General features: G+C 37.4%; 1 protein-coding gene across 2 annotated transcripts in view; it reads right to left on the bottom strand.

Annotated features, from left to right (window-relative positions):
- Positions 1–9,499: 9,499 nt before the first annotated feature.
- LOC150080166 (uncharacterized) overlaps positions 9,500–24,508 on the bottom strand; it is a 120,700-nt gene continuing 105,691 nt past the window's right edge. The window contains exons 4-6 of one of the 2 annotated variants that reach the window (XM_090380994.1): positions 20,430–20,590; positions 13,251–13,434; positions 9,500–10,176 (exon numbers count right to left, since the gene is read on the bottom strand). In XM_090380994.1, the coding sequence (XP_090237120.1) occupies positions 9,854–10,176; positions 13,251–13,434; positions 20,430–20,590 (668 nt within the window). In that variant the 3' untranslated portion in view covers positions 9,500–9,853. The remainder of the gene's footprint in view (positions 10,177–13,250; positions 13,435–20,429; positions 20,591–24,508) is intronic. The other variant, XM_090380993.1, reaches the window with a different exon arrangement.

Here is a 24,508-nt window from a genome sequence, read left to right as displayed (position 1 = left end):
TTGTCAGGGAAACGGTGAACATGCTTTGTAAAAAAGATAGGTGGAACAGGACCAGGGTATGTCTGCCAGGGGCAAAGGTTGATGACGTTGTAGAGCGAATATCATCTTTTAAGGGCACAAAAAGTGATATAGTTGTATACGTTGGCACTAATACTATTAAGAGTAGGAGACTGCCAGAATTACTTAACAAGTACAGGTCACTGTTGAACAAAAGCCGAGAATTAGGGTTGAATTTGAAAGTGTCTGCAATTCTGCCCAGACACGATAGAAGGGAGTATATGATGAGAGCCTTGTCGATCAATTCGGCCCTGGAAAGATTGTGCAAGGCTCAAGGGGTAGAATTTTTTTCAGCCTGGACTGTACTTGTTAACAGGAGAGATTGCTTCTACAGGGATGGGATACACTTAAATAGAAAGGGTGCAAGAATATTTGCTGATGCTATCGAGGCAGTGTTAGGTGGGTCGGAAAACTGCTAGCTTGGGGGGAGACAAAGACCAATAGATTGACAGTAGCCACTGGCAGAGGTGAAAGAGATTCTTGCACTGCTTCTATTAGAATGAGCAGAAGCCTGAAAAACAAGATGCATGGTATTTCAGAGACTGCTGGGAGCCATTGCGGTACAAGTAAACACATGGGTTGTGTTAGGGTAGCTAAGAATAGAAACAGGTGCAGGTATACTTGCGTGTACACCAATGCTAGGAGTTTAGTAAATAAATTTGATGAATTTGAGGTACTGCTCAAAACATCAAAGGCAGATATTGTTGGGATATCAGAGACGTGGTGTCACACAGATATAAGGGATGCAGAACTGCAATTTGGGTAGGACAACGTCTACAGAAAGGATAGACAGGATAGGAAGGGGGGAGGGGTTATGCTATTAGTTAAGAAACACATAAAAACCAAGGAAGTGAAGCCAGTCGACATCGCCGGACAGTGCAGTGTTGAGTCAGTTTGGTGTGACATAAGCATTGGGAGATCAAAATTGAGAGTAGGAGTGTGCTATAGGCCTAATGACTCTGATGAGTATAATAAGGAACTGTACAGGGAAATAGAGTGGGCCAGTAAATCAGAGAGTCTTATAATGGGAGATTTCAATTTCCAAGATATTGACTGGAATTTGGGGGCTGGTTACTCACACACTAGCAGGGCTTTTGTGGATTTATTGGTGATTGTTTTCTACATCAGCATGTTCGGGAGGCAACTAGAGGGAGTAATACTCTTGATTTGATTATCAGCAGTGATTCTTCATGCATTAAGAATCTGCAGATAAACGAACCACTAGGTGGCAGTGATCACAGTGTGCTGAAGTGGGATTTACTGAAAGAGGTAACTACCATTAGGGGTAAAGGGAAGGGTTATTGCTTCCGTAAAGGCGACTACGATGGACTGAGACAGTATTTAAATTCTATACAGTGGGACCAACTGATGATGTTACCAACAGCAAATTCAAAATGGGAAGCATTCAAAGAACTTATCTTGGAAGCTACTAGGCTTTACATACCAACTAAGAAATATTGTTCAAGGTTTAGGCCAAAATGGATGTCAGATGAACTAATGAGGCATATGGCAGAGAAGAAAAATGCATGGGATACTTACAAATTAACACATGACACAGAAGCCTATGATAGATACAAGTTGATATGCAACCAAGTTACTAAGGAGGTTAGGCAGGCAAAGGCAGATTACGAGAAATCCGTGGCAAGGGATGCAAAGAAAAACAGCAAAGAGTTCTTTAATTATGTTAACTCTAGAAGGAAGGGGATGAATCAGATTGGGGCACTTGATATTGATGGGTCAACTGTTGATGATCCTGCTCAGGTAGCTAACAAACTAAATGAATATTTTGCATCGACATTCACACATGAGGAGTTATTCAGCAAGGGGAATGCCAGAGGTGTATTCAACTATAGCAGTAAGCTACAGAATCTTGAAATAACTGGGAGTAAAGTGGAGGAGAAACTGTTGAAGATAAACACAAGAAAGGCACCCGGGGTGGATGGGATCTATCCAGTTATATTAAAGGAGGCAGCAAAGGAAGTAAGCAAACCCTTAGCCATAATTATGAGAGCTTCCTTGGACTCAGGGGAGGTACCCACAGACTGGAAATGTGCAAATGTGACCCCAATTCACAAAGGAGGATCAAAGGCTGACACAAGTAATTATAGACCTGTGAGCTTAACTTCTGTTCCAGGAAAATTAATGGAGGCCCTGGTTAAAGAAGCACTGCAGGATCATTTAGACAAGACTTCAGTTATAGTTCAGACACAGCATGGTTTTGTTAAGGGGAAGTCTTGCCTGACCAACTTGATTGGATATTATGATGCAGTCACAAAAGAACTGGATGCAGGGAATAACTTTGATATTATATACTTGGATCTTAGAAAGGCTTTTGATACTGTTGCACATGGAAGACTACTACACAAATTGGAGCAGTGTGACATTGGAGGCAAATTGCTGCTGTGGATAAAGGGGTGGTTGAGGGGGAGAAGACAGAGAGTGGTAATCAATGGACACTGCTCATCGTGGACTAATGTTATTAGTGGAGTTCCTCAGGGCTCTGTGTTGGGTCCATTATTGTTTTCTGTATTTATAAATGATATTGATGATGGTATATCAAGCTTAATGTCCAAGTTTGGAGATGATACAAAGGTTGGCAGGGTTGTCAAGGACACTACTGACACTATGCTGCTGCAACAGGATCTGGAAAGGTTGAGCAGATGGGCTGAGAGGTGGCAAATGAAGTTTAACATTGACAAATGTAAAGTACTACACATGGGAAACAGCAACCCCAGAGCAACGTATCAACTCTGTGGTACTACACTGACAGTGGTAGAGAATGAAAGGGACTTGGGGGTGGTTGTGCAGGCAGATATGAAGTTCTCTGAGCAGTGCAGACGGGTTGCAAGAGTAGCTCATGGAGTACTGTCAATGATATACAGGAATTTTTCCAGCAGGGATAAGGAGGTGATTATTCCATTGTATAAGGCAATGGTCAGGCCACACCTAGAGTACTGTATACAGGTCTGGAGGCCTCATTTCAAGAAGGATGTAGAGCTGCTGGAACGAGTACAGAGAAGGGCAACAAGATTAGTGAATGGAACAATGGGGTGCTCTTATGAAGAAAGGCTTAAGTTTTGCAAATTACAGTGTCTGGAGACTAGGCACCAGCGAGGTGATCTGATAGAGGTGTATAAAGCCTTGAATGGTTTAAGCATGCTCAATGCTGATGGGATTCTTCCTCTAGCTCAGAAAAATCACCTGAGAGGGCATAAATTCAAATTGAGGAAAGACAGATGTAGGATAGACGTGAGGAAATTTGCCTTTAGCCAGCAGGTGGTTGGTTGGTGGAACAGACTTCCATCCCTTGTGGTGGAGGTTGATAGCCTAAATAAGTTTAAGGCTCAGCTGGACAGGTATTTAGAACGAACAGAGGGGTGAAGTGGAAGTGGTTTTTTTTTGGCTGATGCTGCATAAGCTTGCTTTCTTGCATCAAATGCCTCTGCTAATGCTAATGCTAATATCTGCGCTAGACTTCTGTGTGGCCTGATAATTTATATGCATCACATGCATTTTTCTTCTCTGCCACAAGCTGCATTAATTTATCTGATACCCATTTACACCTAAACCTTGAACAGTATTTCTTAGTTGGTATGAGAAGCCCCTGAAGGCTTTTCCATTTAGAATTCGCCATTGGTAACACATGTAGTTCCTTTATCTACAGATTCTTAATGCACGATGAATCACTACTGATAATCTGATTGAGTATTACCCCCTCTCCCTCTGGTTGCCTCTCAAACATTGTGCTGTAGAAAAGTCACCCAATAAATCCACAAAAGTCTTACTATTGTGCGAGTGACTAACCCACAAGTTCCAGTCAATATCTGGAAAGTTAAAATCCCCCCATTATAGGACATTCTGATTTACTGGCCCACTATTTCTCTGCACAATTGCTCATTATACTCATCAAATTCATTTGGCTTATAACACACACCTACTCTTATTTTCCCTTGCCCAGTGCTTATGTCACACCACACTGACTCAACATTGCATTGTCCACCAATGTCAACTGGATGCACTTCCTTATATTTTGTTTGTTAACTAACAGCATAACCCTTCCTATAAACATTGTACTCCCCAAATTCCATTTCTGCACTGCTTATATCCGTGTGGCACCATGTCTCTGATATTCCAATAATATCTACTTTTATCTTGACCAACAATTTACTGTTCAAATTTATTTACTATACTAGCATTGGTGTACATGCAAGTATACATACACTTATGCTTACTCTTAGTTACCCTAACAGAACACATGTATTTACTTGTTCCATGATGACTCCCAGCAGCCCTTGAAATTCCCAGTACCTCGCTTTGTAGGCTGCTGCTCATTCCAGTAGTAGCAGTGCAAGAATCATGATTAGTCGCTGATTCCCCCCCCCACCAAGGTAGCAGTTTTCCAACTCGCCTAACGCTGCCTCGATAGCTTCAGCAAATATTCCTGCACCCTTTCATATAAGTGTATTCTATCCCTATAGAAACAATCTCTTCTGTTAACAAGCACAGACCACGCTGAGAAAAATTCTACCCCATGAGCCTTACTCAATCTCACCAGGGCTGAGTTGATTGACACTGTTCTCATCATATACTCCCTCCTATTATGTCCTGGCAGAATTGCAGAATTTCAAATTTAACCCTAACTTGTGACTTTTTTTAAACATCAACCTGTACTTGTTAAGCAAGTGCACATATCTTCTACTCTTAATGCCATTAGTGCCAACATGTACAATATCACCCTTTGTGCTCTTAAAAGATATCTGCCCTACAATGTCATCAACTTCTGTCCCTGGCAGACATACCCTGGTCCTATTTCACCTATCCTTTTTGCACAATATATTTCCCTTCTCCTTGACAATAGTCACCAACAATAACTAGCTCCTGTAGGACCAGTGCATTCTGCCTCGAAGGTTGCCACCGTGTTGCCTGATGATCAAGTGCAAGCTCTGGCATTGATGTGGGCAGCCAAGAGCGTGATGTGTCCCCCAATTTAAGTCCTTCGTGGGCATCTACCTTGTCCTTCAAGTTCTCATAAAGGACCACAATGCTGAGTTGGCTGTTTGTTTGTTGTTTGTTATTTGGTTTTTAGGAGCATTAGCAACTAAGGCCATATTGCTCCGGGATATGTGGTGGTCATTCCCTGACCTTTCCGCATCCTCCATATTTGGTGGTGACGGGCTCAAACCCCGGTCTAATCAAGAAGAGTGTGCTACGCACTGCTGCTCCTTCCCACCTGGCTACGGAGGCGCCTAAGTTCCCACACTACTTACATCGAGCAGCACGCACACACAACGACATCCCCCCCTGTCAACATGTTCCATTCCAGAAATTTCTGCAAACAGTTCACAAGTTGCACATTTCTTGAGGATGTGATGTGAGGGAGAATCACCCCCTTCGGTTCTCCTCAAACTACAGCATTCCCGCTACTTTGTGCAGTTTACATAATAAAGAAGTCTCTGGTGTTTTTCTTTGCAAAAATGTTCCTTATAATGTGCCTTTGCTTGTCTGACCTCCTTTGATTTGATTATGGATTTGTTTAATTCTACTGTCAGCTTCTACAGTGTCCAATAATTTATATGGATCCTATCCACTTTTCTTCTCTGCCACAGGTTTCATCAAGAGAGGTGCTCCCAAAACCTCTTTTAAATGGCTATATTATCCAAAAGAGGATAGTCAGGTTAAGGATTCCTTGCTTTCATATTCACTCTAGTCTGTCATTGAACAACACAAATGCTCTGTTTACAATTTATCCTTTTTCTACAGATATTTCCATAATAATTGTTTTTCTGAATTAGCATACATAAGTCTACCTGTTTCTTCCAAACCAGATTATTTACCTCCTTGTCCAATCAACATCCCTTCACAATTCAACTAAACTCACTAGACTTTTTCGTCATTTAATCTTATACTACTGTTCTTTGAAAGAACTTTCCTTTGTATTTTCTGATTATAATGAAATTCAAGTTCAGTATCAACAAGTAGTATGGTTTCTCAACCCATACATATCATATGACTACAGTATTGAGTATTACATATTATAATACAATTTGTTTGGTATCACTGTGTGTGTGTGTGTGTGTGTGTGTGTGTGTGTGTGTGTGTGTGTGTGTGTACACCCAAATCAACAGTATTACAGCATAACTTCCAAAAACATCAGAAAACTTCAGATATGAAGTTTTCTGCATTGCTCAGAAAACTTCATATCTGACTGCACAATTACTCCTAGGTCTTTTTAAGGTGGTAGAAAATGAAAAAGACCTGGGAATAATTGTGCAGTCAGATATGAAGTTTTCTGAGCAATGCAGACAGGCTGCCAGGGCAGGTCATGGGGTTTTGTCAATGATATATAGGAATTTTGCTAGCAGGGAGAAAGAGGTGATTATCCCTCTATATAAGGCAATGGTCAGGCCACGCCTTGAGTACTGCATAGGTCTGGAGGCCTCATTTTAGGAGGGATGTAGATTTACTTCAGCGTGTACAGAGAAGGGCAACAAGATTGGTGAGGGGAATGAAGGGATCCTCTTGCCAAGAGAGGCTTAAGTTCTGCAAATTGCAGTGGCTGGAGACTAGGCACCTGCGTGGTGATCTGATTGAGGCCTTAACTATAAGGCCTTGAATGGGTTGAGCACGCTGAATTCTGATGGGATCCTTCCACTTGTTCAGATTACAAACCTAAGGGGGATTAAATTCAAATTAAGAAAGGACAGATGTAGAATAGATATGCGGAAATTTGCCTTTAGCCAGTGAGTGGTTAATTGCTGGAACAAACTTCCATCTGTCGTTGTGGAAGTTGATAGGTTGAATAAATTTAAGGAGGAACTGGACAGGCATTTGGAGGGAATGGTGCGATTTTTTTTTGGCTGATGCTGCATAAGCTCATACACTTGCTTTCTTGCATCACATGCCACCACTACTACTACTACTACTACTACTACATTGTTTCAGGAGCCTTAGATGAAAAGTAGCAGATTTTAATTTTTATTATAACAATGAAGTTCATTTAATTTGAAATTAATATTTTCTTAATTGATAAAATTTTTAAATATTTTTGAAAAAAATAAAAATAAATAAATAAAATAAAATTTCATAGTTTCTATTATCAGAAAGATGCCGGATAGTTATCACAATAGAATGCATGCAAAAAAAGTCCTATTCACAAAGTAAAAAAAATTGAAATACTAATAAATATGGAAAACAAATTAGTTTTATCAAGAATCAATCTAAATATTCCTTCTATTTTCTCATACCTACAATCTATAATTTTTTGTTTACAAACTTTTACAAAAAAAAATTTTCTTTTTTGAGAAAAAAAAAAAAAATTGTATCCAGTTCATGGTTGATTACTAATCAACTCACTAATCAACTGGATACAGCTGATTAGTGAGAGCTTGGGGGGAGGAAGAACCTCTAACTATTTCATGCTATAATTTGGCCCATCAGTATTTCTCCTGCATATCTGTCTGTAAATTGCATTTGTGTAAATCATTTTATGGTCAATCCATTTGCAAAACTGTTTATTACATTTATCAATTTACATATGTAACTTAATGATCAGCACAAAGAGATGCATTTTGAATACCACAGATACGTTGCCACTGTGGAGGGAACGTATCTGTAGTATTACTCATCCATTCGTGCAAAATAAGTGTCATACTTCATGAGAACTTGGAATCAAACTTGAAAATTCCCTCTAGAACTGTTATGTTGCAATCAATGTTTGTTTACATAACTGAAAAATAACAAATTTAAAGTATAACAAAATGGTGTAATTTTCTTTAATTTAATTATAATCTTTATTAAATATGTCGTACCTGCAGAATTACCAATTATAGGTATGTACCATCATAGAAGGAATGCCATGACTAAGTGGAATTTGATCTTTGATAACTTGATATTATCCCACATTTTGTAATAACAGAATATTTGTGTCAATGGGATAACATATAAAGTAATATATGTTGAGTGAAATTTAATTATACATGATAATATGGCATGTAATCCTGATAGGCAGTACAGTGGTTGTAATCATTGTCCTTCCATGTCAGGTAAAAAGGCCCAAGTTTGAATCCCATCAATGATGCAAGGAATATTTATGAGCTTTTTGCATAATGTGGCTGAGTTAGTCAGTCTGGGGCAAGGGCAAAATGCTTTTTTTTTTTTTTTTTTTAATTTTGGAAGCACTTTCTTCAGCCAGCAAACTGACCAAACAATACACACAATTACAGACACAATATACTGAGGGCTTTGATGCTTAACACACACTAGCCTAACCTAAGAGATTTATACAATGGAAATAATAGGGATTTCTCTGCAAAGAAATCAAAGAGATACCTTTAGCATTTATTTACAGTCCATTTGTGATAGCAAGATGAACGTCCAGTATCAAGAGTATGTATGAATGGGAACAACAGTCAGCACAAAATGTGTATCTAGAAATAAGTTGTTGACACTGCATAGTAGCAGAGACTGACTGTAGGTACATTGATTAGCTTTGTCATTGCAAATAACATCTTAGGAGAAATTCAAGACTAAATTGGCAATATCCCAATTGTTATCCCAATTTAATGGTGCATCAAACATTGTTTAATCTAAGCTAAAAAGTTCACAATGGGCAATGTCTAGGCTACAAAAGCAGAAGACACTTCTTGCATTGGGCCAAGGATTACTGTAACTATACATAAACAAAAAATTTCTATTCCTAGCTACATCATGCAGATGGTTGTTGTTGTTATTTGGTTTTTAGGAGCATTAGCAACTAAGGCCATATTGCTCCAGGATATGCGGTGGTCATTCCCTGACCTTTCTGCATCCTCCGTATTTGGTGGTGATGGGCTCGAACCCCGGTCTAATCAAGAAGCGTGTGCTATGCACTGCTGCTCCTTCCCACATGGCTACGGAGGCGCCTCATGCAGATGGTCAAGCCAGGATATGGAGAAAAAGAAATATGAAGCAGAAATACCATTACCATAACATTTGTCCAACTTCTTTGAATCCATGATATATGATGAATGCAATTCATTTCTGGAAATATTATGGTATGTTTTAGTGACAGATAACAGGATATAATAATCACAAACCAACTTTCTGACAGTAGCATCTACCTTCATTATTGTGCTGAAATACTCTACTGCTATGCAGTTGGTTCATTCACCATACTAAAATTAAAACCTACTAAAATTAAACTAAAAATATGAGATCATCTTGCATTTAAAAATGGTACAATCAATGATATTTTATGATAAGTAGGGGAAAAGATGATCAAATGAATACTAGTATTACTATGTATAAAAGGAAAAAATTCCTTTTTTTATATAGACTTAACTTTATTAAGAATTAACTTTCTGTATGATAGCCACTTTGTTAATTGACTAAATTTATTTCTTAAAATACATATACCTTTAACACAGTAATATGGTTTTCAATTTAAAAACAGGGTACTTATATTTTTACAAATTTAAACAGTTCGCAATCACATCCAACTGTGTATTATACTGAATAACTTTTGTAAACAAAGTTCAAAATAAATGCAACGTTCAACAACCAAAACAATTACCAATATTAAATATTTTACTATTAATTTAGTTGTGCACAGCACTAAAAAATCATTGAGAAGCACCATGATATATTTCGGTTTCAAGATTCTATATATTTTAGAACAGAATATTTCATTGGCTAATAACTACATTTTAAATTTGTGCCATTTCTGAATACATTAAAGCAATGCAAAATGGCCACAATAAATATTAATATTCTACTTTATAAAAATAGGAATGAAGCATACAACAATAACTCTACTTATTCAGTTAAGACCAAACACTTTTAAGGCACTATAAGTTGTTTTCAAAGCAACATCATCAGGTTTCATCTTTAAATATGCAGCAATCATTTCTACAGTCACAGGTAAGGAACAAGGTTCGTTACGTTGAAAAGTACAATAACGATGTAAAAAACTTAAAGAGCGTTCAGTGAGGGCATTTTTAACATGGGTGGGAAGTTTTGAAGCTCGAGTATTTGGATACATAAAAGGTGAATCAGTAGCAACAAGAAGGCGATCAAGAGGAATCAATCCATCTTCAAGTATTTTTCGAACTCCATCTTCTGATTTATCTTTCCATAAATACCCTGGCATAATAATAAATACGTTATACATAAAGCATGATAACTATTGTAAAGAACTGCAAATAAATGTTGCATACAAATTCAAGCTGAATATTATATTCAAATTGTCCATAGCTATTTAAAGAAATTAATAAAAAAATAAAAAAAAAATTGTAATGCAATGTAGAAAGATTTATATATTTCATAGAAGTGTAATTGTCAAGAGAAACTTTTTTCTGCAAATTTGTTGTTAATTAAGTTTTACAATTTAATAAAGCAGATCAAACAATGAAATTAAGAATAGGCAGATAACAAAACTGTGGGGGGGGGTCTATAAACCGCCCACTTTTTTGTATTTAGCACATTTTCAGTAAATAGTCAACCCATACAATTAAAGTTCCAAGGAGAAGTATAGAACCTGCTCCCTTCATCTTTCTTACAAAATAGAGCCCATTTCACAATTGATTCAAAATATTAACTGATATAAAAATTACTCCATCAGGTTAATCATGGTGTCCCTCCTATGTGCTGTATATTTGGTTTTATATTTGATTTTTATATATTTAGTTTTATATTTGGCTGTATATGAGTCCAGTTGAATTATGGACTGGACTTTTAACATATGGGATTCTATAGGAATAATTCTGGTAATTTAAGTGCTCATCGTCATCTGAAGATGGCCAACTGAAATAAACACATACATTGCGATATATCACATATCTATCCCTCTCTCTTTCTATTCAATAGTACAATCAAATCTGTTAAAATGGTTCCCATACTGTGAACAGTAACTGCACAGAAAGCTCGACAGCGGAAATTTTTGTATGGGGAAAAAAATATATACAGAACTGGAAGTTTTTGGTATCTTACACAGAATCATGGTTAATCAGCGATTGACCATTGTACACTTTTATAAATAAACTTCCAACTTATATAAACATTACCCTCCAAAAAATATCTGGACACATCAGTTTTGCACTAATGTCACTGCTTCCTCACTTCAACAGCATGTCAGTCCCCCTTTTGGGCCTCTGTGGCACACTCCTGGGTAGGATTACCAAAAATGAATAAGAGTCTGCAGTAGGTACAGTCTATTCCCACCCCCTTCCCCACAGAACTGTGATAAGCTGAGCAATTAATACAGGTCATAGTTTGTCCCACACTCAAGGTTCTAGTTCATTCTATAGGTGTTCCATAGGGTTAACATCAGGACTGTGCACTGGCCATTCCAACTTTTATACGTTCATGCTAGCATTATGGCACGGAGCATTATCAAATGCATTTGTACAGTAGCATTACTACATGCAGTACCCCAGAGTAACGTATCAACTGTGTGTTACTACACTCAGGGTGGTAGAGAATGAAAAGGACCAGGGAGTAATTGTGCAGTCAGATATATGAAGTTTGCTGATCAGTGCAGACAGTCTGCAAGAGTAGCTCATGTTGTCTTGTCAATGCTATACAGGAATTTTTCTAGCAAGGATAAGAAGGGGAATATCCCCTTGTATATGGCAATGGTCAGGCCACACCTTGACTAATGTATACAGGTCTGGAGGCCTCATTTTAGGAAGGATGTAGAGCAGCTGGAATGAGTATAGAGAGGGCAGCAAGATTAGTGAATGGAACAAAAGGTTGCTCTTATGAAGAAAGGCCTAAGTTCTGCAAATTACACTGTCCAGTCTTCGACTGGACAGTGTAATTTGCAGAACTTAGGCCTTTCACAACCTTATACAACTCAATCAGATCACCTCATAGGTGGCTAGTCCGGAGACTAGCCACCTATGAGGTGATCTGATTGAGTTGTATAAGGCCTTGAATGGTTTGAGCAAGCTCAATGCTGATGGGATTCTTCCTCTTGCAGAGATTAATTGCCCGAGGGGACAAATTCAAATTAAGGAAAGACACTGTAGGATAGATATGCAGAAATTTGCCTTTAGCCAGTGGGTGGTTGATTGCTGGAACAAACTCCCATCTGTTGTAGAAATTTACAGCTTAAATAAATTCAAGGCAGACCTAGACAAACATTTGGAGCAAATGGATGGGTGAAATGGGAAGGTTTTTCTTTTTTTGGCTGATGCTGTATAAGCTTGCTTTCTTGCATCATATGCCTCTGCTAATGCTAACATCATAGGAAGCCTTAAATTGTCAAAAATATTAAAGTTGGCATTCTACCAAGATCATGTCATAATAATCCCACTTCTCTGAACATCAATGTTGGGTCAACATACTTCACAGAGAACTCAATTCCTTTGATTTCTACTATTTATCTTTTCTACTAATATTGCAATAAGCACTGATCCTCTAAAATCACATCTGTAATTTCACCCTCTTTTATCTGAACCAGTCCAAACAAGCAAAGCTAGCCAATCTTCATTTGTGGTTCAATTTGAAACTCAAATTAATTTTTCTTCTTTGTCTTAATTTTTTCACTCTACTGCACTTTAACATCTAGTTAAATTTGATATCACTTCAGTGCCTGGAGATATGGAAATAACAATGGGGAGAGATGCTCTACCCATCCCATTGTATTATCATGACGTGAATGAGTGCTGCCATTGAGAAGGATGACTTTATCTGTAAAGTTAGATATACAGTTGATTTAATGACTGTATGCAGGCATTACAGTATTGCTGGGCACTGATGGAAAGAAACTCTGGATTCTTCATAAAGTCAAATAGTAGAGATCCATTATTGTAGAAGATGGTAAAAGGATGTTGAATCTGATATGCTATAATTCACGCCTTCTTACAGATCATGCAATTGATCTCTGCCCTTATATATTGTCATATCATGCAAAGGACACTGAAGATCATATCAAAGAACAGGTTTCTATCGAACCTATCTTATAGCAGCTTTCAACTTTCCTAAATTTTAATAGATAGAAACATTTTATTAATTTTAATAGAAAAATAAATTTTACTAATTTTAATAGATAGAAAAAATGTTTCTTAAAATAAACGTTTTTCCCACAATTATCTCTAACTACTTAAAAGTTACAAAAAAAAAAAAAAAAAAAAAAAAATATATATATATATATATATATATATATATATATATATATATATATCTCCTCCCCTGAATACATAAAGGACACTTACCTGTCAGGCCAATATAAAAACCCATAGCTACATATTTCTGCAATTCTTCTCTGCTTCCTGTGAAACAGTGAATAGCAGTGGAGGGAAGACGACTTTTATATGACTCCAAAATTTCAACCAAACTGTCATGAGCTTCCCTCTGGTGCAAAAATAATGGCTTCTGAAGGTTACATGCTAATTCAACCTATTTAAGAAAATGTATTAAAATATTAAGAAAGATACTATGCAAATGAAATAGATGCTTTTCTGTTAGAAATTTAAGCATTTTTAAAATATGCAAATAGTACCCTTTTGTATAAAATCCATCCCCCCCCCAAGGAAAACTTCATAACTTTCACTATTTTACAAAGATGCTAATCTCCACATGTTCAACAAACAGAAGTTTTCGGTTCATGTGGAAACTTGAACTTGTACAGTAGAACCTTGAATTAAGTTATCATCGCAAATTTGAGCACTTGATGTAAAAAAAAAAAAAAAAAAAAACCCTATTAAAGACAGTGACTAAGTATTTACATTAGGAAGTTACACCATGGAATGCCACTTCTTGGTATGATGTATCATTCCATGTGGGAGAAGACAGAGAGTGGTAATCAATGGACACTGCTCTTTGTGGACTAATGTTATTAGTGGAGTCCCTCAGGGTTCAGTGTTGGGTCCATTGTTGTTTTCTGTATTTATAAATGATATTGATGATGGTATATCAGGCTTTATGTCCAAGTTTGCAGATGATACGAAGGTTGGCAGGGTTGTTAATGTCACTAATGATAGTACACTGCTGCAACAGGATCTAGAAAAGTTGAGCACATGGGCTGAGAGGTGGCAAATAAAGTTTAACGTTGACAAATGTAAAGTACTACATATGGGAAGCAGTAACCCCAGAGTAACGTATCAACTCTGTGGTACTACACTGACAGGGGTAGGGAATGAACAAGACCTGGGGGTAATTGTGCAGGCAGATATGAAGTTTTCTGAGAAGTGCAGACGGTCTGCAAGAGTAGCTCATGGTGTCTTGTCAATGATATACAGGAATTTTTCTAGCAAGGGTAAGGAGGTGATTATCCCCTTGTATAAGGCAATGGTCAGGCCAAACCAAACCTTGAGTACTGTATACAGGTCTAGAGGCCACATTTTAAGAAGGATGTAGAGATGTTGGAATGAGTACAGAGAAGGGAAAAAAGATTAGTGAATAAACAAAGGGTTGCTCTCACAAAGAAAGGCTTAAGTTTTGCAGATTACAGTGCTTAGACACTAGGCACCTGTGAGGTGATCTGATTGAGGTGTATAAAGCTTTGAATGATTTGAGCATGCTCAATGCTGACGAGATTCTTCCTCTTGCTCAGAATAATCATCTGGGAGGGGATAAATTCAAATTGAGGAAAGACAGTTGTAGGATAGATGTGCAGAAGTTTGCCTTTAGCCGGCGGGTAGTTGATTGGTGGAACAGACTTCCATCTTTTGTTCTGGAAGTTGATAGCTTAAATAAATTTAAGGCCAAGCTGGACAAGTATTTGGAACGAATGGAGGGGTGAAATCGGAGGGTTTTTTTTTTTTTTTTTTTGGCTGATACTGCATAAGCTTTGCTTTCTTGCATCATATGCCTCTACTAATGCTGAGGTTTATTGTAGCTTAAACACAGAGCGTACAGATAAAGCAGAAATATATGAGCTTTCGGCTATATGGTAGCCTTCGTCAGAATTAAAATACATGAATGGCAGTTGGAATGAAGATGTGCACTGCCAGGTGCGTGAGACGCGAGGTTTAATTGTTTGTTGACGTCTGTGGCTGTGACGCATGATGACGTGGCCAGCGCTTGTCCAATGACAGAACTACTGACTCTGTGATCGGGTTGACTTGGTAACCACTGTTCCTGTTTAAGGATTTATCCGAAGATTTTATATTTAATGATTCCAACCAGGTACGCTTTAGGTAATGGTGGGATCTGTCTACCACTACGACATCGCGGTGTGGGTCGATGTCGTGGTGGGTTGTCCAGACATGTTCGGCGATAGCTGAGTGTTCTATATCCGCTAAACGGATCGCTCTTTTGTGCTCCGAGAGACGTTTCTCGAGTCGACGTCCAGTCTCTCCGAAGTAGCAGCTAGTGCAGTCACGGCAAGAGATGCGGTAGACTAAACCGCTCTGCAGAAGGGTGGGGACAGGAGTTTTCACGTTGGAAATGAAAGAACGCAGTTTCCTGCCTGGGAGCTGGATGCACTTTATTCCGTGCGTTCTCAGGATTCTGCCGATCTGTTGTGACAGGTTGGGGTAGTATGGGATGAATGCCCTTGTGGATGGCTCGTCACTGTTGGTGTTGTAGCTGGTCGTCACGAGACCAGTTCTCAACAAGGGAAGATCACACAGTCAACCCGTAATCACCTCCGTGCTTCCGGATGTCAGATCCCACGGTTTTACGGCCTACCGAAAGTGCACAAAGAAGACACACCACTGAGACCAATTGTATCCTGCTGTGGATCACCGACTTACGAGCTGTCTAAATTTGTCTCGAGACTTCTTTCTCCTCTGGTTGGCAAGACCACCCACACCGTTTCCAACAGTGTTGAATTCATAAAGAGGATTCGCACTGTATCCATCTCGCAGAATCAAGTTATGGCATCGTTCGACGTCATATCGCTCTTTACCTCCATCCCTGTGGAACTTGCCATTTCTTGTGCAAAACAACTCTTGGACAATGATAGAACCCTCAACGAAAGAACTGGTCTCACACCCGATGACATTTCCACCGCCCTCAGACTGTGCTTAACAGGGGGTGCGATCATATTTAATGACTCAGTCTACCAGCAGATACATGGCACGGCCATGGGTTCCCCGGTCAGCTCAGTCACAGCAAACATCGTGATGGAGGAGTTAGAGGGACGTGCTTTTGCACACGCACCTGATCACATCGCCTTTTGGTGTCGCTATGTTGACGATGTGTTCGTGGTCATCCCTAGAGACTCAGGTCAGCGACTTCTATCATACCTCAACTCACTATCGCCCTTCATAAAATTCACGATTGAGCTGGAGTCGAACAACTCTTTACCATACTTAGACACACTTGTCCGACGTGAAGGCACATACCTGAGGACTACAGTTTATCGTAAGCCCATGTGTGCTGGCCAGTTTACCAACTTCCGGTCAGCACACGCGCGAGGCCACCTCCTCTCCACGGCCCGAACCTTGCTTACTCGCGCCTGGACACACTCCAGCTCCGCTGATGAAAGACGCAAAGAGGTCACTAGGGTCAAAGTAGACCTTACGAGGTGTGGCTACCCCATTGACGTCCTCGACAGGTGTGATCTACAGACACGTGACATCGTGACGACCAGCTACAACACCAACAGTGACGAGCCATCCACAAGGGCATTCATCCCATACTACCCCAACCTGTCACAACAGATCGGCAGAATCCTGAGAACGCACGGAATAAAGTGCATCCAGCTCCCAGGCAGGAAACTGCGTTCTTTCATTTCCAACGTGAAAACACCTGTCCCCACCCTTCTGCAGAGCGGTTTAGTCTACCGCATCTCTTGCCGTGACTGCACTAGCTGCTACTTCGGAGAGACTGGACGTCGACTCGAGAAACGTCTCTCGGAGCACAAAAGAGCGATCCGTTTAGCGGATATAGAACACTCAGCTATCGCCGAACATGTCTGGACAACCCACCACGACATCGACCCACACCGCGATGTCGTGGTGGTAGACAGATCCCACCATTACCTAAAGCGTACTTGGTTGGAATCATTAAATATAAAATCTTCGGATAAATCCTTAAACAGGAACAGTGGTTACCAAGTCAACCCGATCACAGAGTCAGTAGTTCTGTCATTGGACAAGCGCTGGCCACGTCATCATGCGTCACAGCCACAGACGTCAACAAACAATTAAACCTCGCGTCTCACGCACCTGGCAGTGCACATCTTCATTCCAACTGCCATTCATGTATTTTAATTCTGACGAAGGCTACCATATAGCCGAAAGCTCATATATTTCTGCTTTATCTGTACGCTCTGTGTTTAAGCTACAATAAACCTCAATGAATCCAGAGCGCGTAGGCCTGTTTCGTTATCTACTAATGCTAATGTACAATGCAATATTATTGTGAAAGCTGTAAAAAACCTACTGTATATTAAATGCAACAGACATCAGAAAGAGCAAACATAGGAATGAAAAAGTGATAAAACCAGTACTCAGGTGATGAAGAAAGTAAGCCAACATTCATCATCTAAAATTAATCAGAGTGATGTAAAAAGTTGGATATCTGTTGGTGGGAATCATGAAGAAACATGCATAACTCACCTATGAGCTTATCTTACTTTTTAAAGTGTAACAAATACACTTTGGCTCATTAACCTTCTAGTATGGAGTACTAAAAGTATTCCATACCAGGAGACAACATGAAAAAATTTAAGAAATAAATAATGTCATTCTGCTTATAAAAATAACTGATTTAATAAAAATAAGAAGATACAATGTATAGTCCTTGGGAGTATTCTTCATTGTAAGTACAAGGCAGAGAAAGTTAAAACCAAATGAAACACAGAGAAATTCAGTTAAATATTAAAAAAACAACAACGCTAGATTGTAAGTAGCAGAGAGATCACCGTCTACTGAAGCAACAACGAATCCCTAATAATCATTATTCAGAAAACTATTGGCTATAGAATGGATGTGACAATAAACAACACTCTCCTCACCAGGTGGGTGATCTGTTGTTTTGTCTTTTTTGTTTCCCTAAGAACAAGTTATCACTACTGTGAGACATCAAATGACTTATTTCTGATGTCTGCAATGTTCCCTCTATTAAAATTCCTGTGTAGCCAGGCAAACTTCATGAATAGTGCAAGCCAGTCAGTGCACAAAAAGCTACCTAAAAACACATTTATTGTTGTGATATTTGTTAGCTTCTTTCCATCTCCTATCCTCATTGTAATAACTGCATGCTTATGACAAAGAACTGCTAAGCATATGCTGCATATATTATGTAATTTTGTTGAAGTAAAGTAAATACAACACAATTTAAAAATATAAAAACTGTTGTGAAAACTGGTTTTAAGTTTTCAGAAGCCTGAAATTTACCAGATGAACAGTATTAACTATTATACATAATGGTTGTATCTACATTACATGAGCCTACTGACTTTCAGATGTTTGAATAAATCTTTTTTCACATGCAGATGAATTTTAAAATATAATATCCAGGAAAACAGATTAAAGAACACCTTTTAAATATTAATGAACTTCACCGAACAAGCTGATATAGATTAAAATAAACACAGTAACTTTTATATGCTCCGATATGCATTATGCTCTTCCAACTACCTAGTCTGACATGATTTTATCTATTTTTAAATAAATTTAAATTTATTAGATAAAATTTAGATAAAGCATTAGATAAAAACAATCTAATATTTAAAACTGTTCAAAAAAGTTTTTTTAGATAATTCATGAAAGTTAAATGTACATATAAACTGACTAAAGAGAAAGCAGCATGATTGCTATGCAAATTATTCTAAAAAAATACTTTTAATCAGTAATGGTAAATGAAATGCAGAATGACAAGAATTTCTGTTGCAATCAAAGAAGAATAAGAAATGACTGTGGGATCTAGAAAGATAATAACAAGGAATGGTTACCACAACTGAATGCAACCACTGTAAATAATGGCAACATCTAAGAGATCAGCTAAGCTGTAGCAATGACAATTAAAACAATTAAGGAGAAATATAAAAGTCAATTAAAACTGTCATTACTAAAAATGAGCTGCCTTGTTACACACATCAGGAGGTTTCTGAAGACACATATAATTCTGGAAAGGGGAACACACATGCTATGGAATGCATAACTGTAATGGCAATGGCAGAAATTCAAATGTGACATTTTTAAAGTTTTTTTTTTTTTTTTTTAGGAGCATTAGCAACTAAGGCCATATTGCTTATGTGGTGGTCATTCCCTTGACCTTTCCGCATCCTCCGTATTTGGTGGTGACGGGCTCGAACCCCGGTCTAATCAAGAAGCGTGTGCTACGCACTGCTGCTCCTTCCCACCTGGCAACGGAGACACCTACATTTTTAAAGTAAAAAATGTCATTGGCATGCTTTCAGTAGCCTAACTCCAAATGTAAGATGAAGAGCAGAAGAGATGGAAAGCATCCTGGGATCAGGATGCTTTCCAGATCAATCCATGTCCAAAATAAGCCAGGATATTGTTAGTGGAAGTATTGTTAGCATTGTATTTAGGATAAATAAAAATTAAGAAAATGGTGAAATTCCAAAATTTGCTTGCTGTGACAAGCACTGCTATTTGGCAGCTTTCCAGCCAGGAGCTGCCTGTATTAGCTGAGTTCCAGTGACATTGTTCACTTTGAAAAAGCAAACCCCTGCAGATTAGACTCTGAAGGCCCTGATAACAAGAAATCTGATTAAGTCTTCTGTGGTACATGATTACAGTTGAAATTCATGAGCTTCCTGGTGTTTATAACCTTTCCATAAAAAAAACAAAAAAAAAAAAAAAACTGTCATTATCAGGGTCACCAAGCACTAATTTATGTCTATGTGTATTATGTCCATAAATTGCATGTGCCCTCTGGTCGATTTGGTTATTTTGCTGGATGAAGAACCCAAGTTTCTGGGGTGTGGTGGCCTTGCTACCCACACCTGAGACTAACTAACTCAGCCAGAGTGAAAAAAGCCAATAAAGTTCTTTGCATCATTGACAGGAGTTGAACCCCAGCCTTTTCCATCCAGTGTGGCGAGGACGTTGATTATAACCACTATACTACCTGCACAGACTAATAGGCTTTCTAGAGATGGTAATGATCATCAAGTTCTGATTCTTAGTCAACAGCATCTCTTGAAGAAAAAGGATACTTTGCCACTGTTTAGAATGATCACCATTGCTTATATTTTTAAATAATAATAGTGTCAATACCTCCCACATCCAAGCCCAGTAAGGTAACACCTATACAATATTAACCCCTCAAGTTTACACACAAAAAAAAACAGTAAAATGTTTTTTTTACAAATAATAACTGTACAAATAATACCATTCTTTGTTACAATTTTAGAGTCTACAGTGATTTACATATCTCATAGACAGATTTTCAGAGAAGAGAAGCATTTCTTCTTGCATACAATAAAATAATTCATCTAGTATTTCAACAATAAATTAGAGTTGTTATACCTGTTCCTTAAACACACGCATCTGAACATCTGGGTCTGAGAAGTTACGACTATAATCAAGTCCACATATACCTATAGCCACACATTCAGAATTTTCAGCCAATTCACGCAAAGTATTAAGAGTATCATCAGTCCATGATTTGGCATCATAAGGATGAATACCTAAATAAAAATGAAATCTGTAGTGAATTTGCAAATTACATATTTTTTTTAACATAAATGTCTGGAATTTTGAGAAAATATATACTGATATTACAATTGAATAAGTTATTTTTAAATAATAATAGTGTCAATACTTCCCAGTAAGGTAACTCGTATACAATATTAACCCCTCAATGCACATATACAGTAAAAGTCTGAAAATCCGGACTTTTCGAAAACTCACAAACTTTTTAAATTTAGCGGACGTTTGTGTGTGCGTGCGCATGCGTGAGTGCCACAGATGCCCAGCACCAACAAGCAAGCTTGCAGTCACCATTTTGACACGAGCAATCAAACTGTGGTAACGCTATAATTTTTGTCCTACTCTTTCCATTTATCATATATAGCATACATATTTACAAGCCCATAATAATGGCTCCTAAAATAAAGAAACTTCATGAAGAGAAAGAAGAACACATTGAAATTGAGTGACAAACTTGAAATAATTAAGAAATTAGAAAGTGGTGTGAGCAATACTGTTTTAATGGAAAATACAACATCAGAAAGTCTACAATTTACAATATAAAAAAGGAAAAGAATAAAATTCTAGAATTCACAGCCTCATCTGAGCTTTACAATAAAATTGCTGAGAGAAAAAGTTTACACCGGCCAAAATTAGAGAATCTTGATAGTGTTGTACGAATGGTTTTTGCTAAAACGGTTGGAAGGTATGGCAATTTCTGTGCCAATGCTTATTGCCAAAGCAAGGTCTTTTAAGAAGCAAATGAACATTGAATCAGAGTGCATTTAATGATGGATGGCTTAGGAATTTCAAGACTCGTCATGGTATTAGCCAGTTAGATACTGCTGGAGAAATACAGTCGACTGATACACAAGCAGCAACAGAATAGAATGCAACATTTGAAAAAAAATTGTATCTGACTATGACCTTACAACCGATCAAATTTATAATGATAATGAAACAGCAGTTTACTGGAAGTGTTTGCCCACAAAAACTTTGGCCGGAAACCAAGAACGAAATGCAACAGGGTTTAAGCTTAATAAGGAAAAGTAACCGTTGTTATGTGTGCTAATGCTTCAGGTAAGCATAAAATTAAGCTTTTGATGATTGGTAAATTTCAGCACCCATGGGCCTTTAAAGGAATTGGGCACTTACCTATAAAGCCCAAAAGAATACTTGGATGGACAAAGATATATTTTGCGATTGGTTTGTTCATGATTTTGTTCCATCAGTTCATCAGAACTTGAGAAAATTGGGGAAGCCTGCAAATACAAAGTGCCTGCTACTTCTCGACAACTATAGGGCCCACCCGCATGAATCAAAATTAGTGTCTGATTGCGGAAATATTTTTGCATGTTACTTGCCACCAAACATAACACCATTAATTCAACCCATTGATCAAGGAGTCATTAGGAACTTTAAATGTCACTATAAAAATGATTTTAAGAAAATGAAAATGATGCATAAGAATGTTGACCCTTCAGAATTTCAATGCAGTTTTACAATCAAAGATGCAACATTTTCACTTGCGACTGCATGGAATGCAGTCAAGCCTGTAACTCTTTTAAGAGTGTGGCGAAAGTTATGGCTGAATGTGATGTTTGCAGATCTACAATCTGATTGAAACGAAGATTTTGAAGGATTTCACATAAAGCTGAAGGCATCAGAAGTGAAAGAACTGATGAAAACTGTTAAATTATGTACAGAAGACAACCCTCTATGCAAACTTAATGCTGATGACAGACTTTAACTGATCCAGAAATTATTCAAAGCATTATAACTCCTGAGAAGACAGAAGAGAATTATTCTGAAGGATCTGGTGAAGAAAACGACAAAGTTGAAGAAAAGACATCTTGGGCTACTGTAGAAAAGTCCATTGAAAAGTTATTAAATTAATGGAACAGAACCATAGCTTCAATCTTTAGGATGTCATGCATGCGCACATGGTGCATAATAATTTTATCACAAAAAAATTACAAAGTCGTAAATGAGATGATATACGAAAGTACTTAAAGCAAGCAAAAGAAGCATCAAGTAGTGCAGCAGATAGAGTAGAAGCTGCAAGTGTTCCATCCACAAGCAGTGCAACAGACGCAACAGAAATCGTGGAAAAGAACGAATAAATATATATATATTTTTTTCGAACTTTGTATTTTATATGAAAATGTTTCGCTAATAAACTAAAGCAAATAATTAATTTATATAAAATATGTATCTTCTGCTTTCATTTATATACTGTATTTTTCTTTTACATTGTTCATTTTTAAACATGATTTCAAGCATTACATCTTTGTCAGGTGTTGACTTTATTTTTCTTTAAAATTGCTCGTTTCAATAAATGAAGCATGCTTTATTTGCTAATGAATAAACTGTCAAAATTTACCTAGTCATCTCTTCTTTATTCCATCTTAAATTTGAATTTTAAAAGTACTGCCAGAGAATCCAGATCGACCCAGTCCCTGAGCAGTCTGGATTTTCGGACTTTTACTGTATATAATAAAATAAAAAAATAATGCCAGTGCTGTACAAAGTTCATTATTTAAATTTTTTTTTTTTTTTTTGAAAAATAGTTCAGAACTATGCACTTAACAATTACAAAACTCTTTTTTTAAACTGCAATGGTGCAAACAGAATGCCAACAACGACAGTTTTCTTCGATTAAAAAAGTGTTATATAAGCAGGTGCATTGTATAGTAAATCGTTCAAACTATCTTTTAAAAAGCAGAATAAAGCAATTTAAAATAAAGGACTGTTTGTGCTTCATTATTTTCACATTATTTTAATTTTTAAACTTTTAATTAAAAAATGTAATGAAATTGGTTGTGGAAAAAAAAATTATAGTGGGAGATTTAATATATAGAGTACACCAATAGTGAGAGATCAGATTTTATGACCAAAATTGCATATACACAAGTGATAGCATATGAACATACACAATTAATTAATATAAGAATTAACATTGCATTTTGTCCTGTTAGTTATCTGGCAGACAGATTTTTATTGTTTATTTATTTTATTTATTTTTGGCATATCGACAACTGCGGTCATGTTATGCCATTTTCTATATGTTAACTTTGTATAGTCATTATTTATGTGCAAGCATATGTTTATGGACCAATTTGCCTGTTGCGCAGGCTGGAAAAAACCAGAATAACTCATTGGAGAAACCCCTACTTTCTTTATCTGAGACTAGGTAACTGGTGAAAAATGTGCGCTTAAACATTTAGATATCATCTTTTACATTTCTCATAATGCTAATTTATTAATCTATGCCAAAATAATTCCACTTATTTTATGAAACCACAGTTGCTTCATTAAATGTTGTTGCTGGGTTTTAGGGACAACAGCAACTTAGCCTATGTTGTGGCATTGTGTATGATGTCTGTACAAGTGTGTGTGTAAGTGTGTTCATAAGCTGATTTCCATGTTGTGTAAGCTAATAAAACCTGGAAAAATTCCTCGTTAGAAATTCCTCCAGTCATCAATGGGGCTGGAACTCAGACCTTTCCAATAGACACGAGAACCATTAAATGCTTTTGTAGTTGCAAATTTAATCAAAAATATGGTATGGCGTAAACACTATCATACATTCATTCAAAAAATAATGATTCAATTTATTATAAAATGAATCTTATTTTTAAATAAGCAGTTTGAAGAAACAGAAAATAAGTTTTATTCAAAAATGAGTTCTATTTGAGGAATAGTTGCTTATTTGAAGTATTTGAAGAAATACTTCAATAAGCAACTTCAAACATATAACCTAATTCCTATGCAATTAGGATGCAGTATATATTTTATGAGCTAAACATCAAGTGAGCTGCAATTTTATAGGCTATACATAAAGTGGGCTGGAATTTTACAGGCTACGCATCAACTTGGCATGGGATGGAATGGAATGGAATGGGATGGAATTTTAT

Source organism: Mastigoproctus giganteus, chromosome 9 (genome assembly GCF_048544385.1).
Source record: "Mastigoproctus giganteus isolate SK-2022 chromosome 9, ASM4854438v1, whole genome shotgun sequence".
NCBI lineage: Eukaryota > Metazoa > Arthropoda > Arachnida > Uropygi > Thelyphonidae > Mastigoproctus > Mastigoproctus giganteus.
Note: the sequence above shows the minus strand (reverse complement) of the source record. Positions and strands in the feature narration are given on the sequence as shown.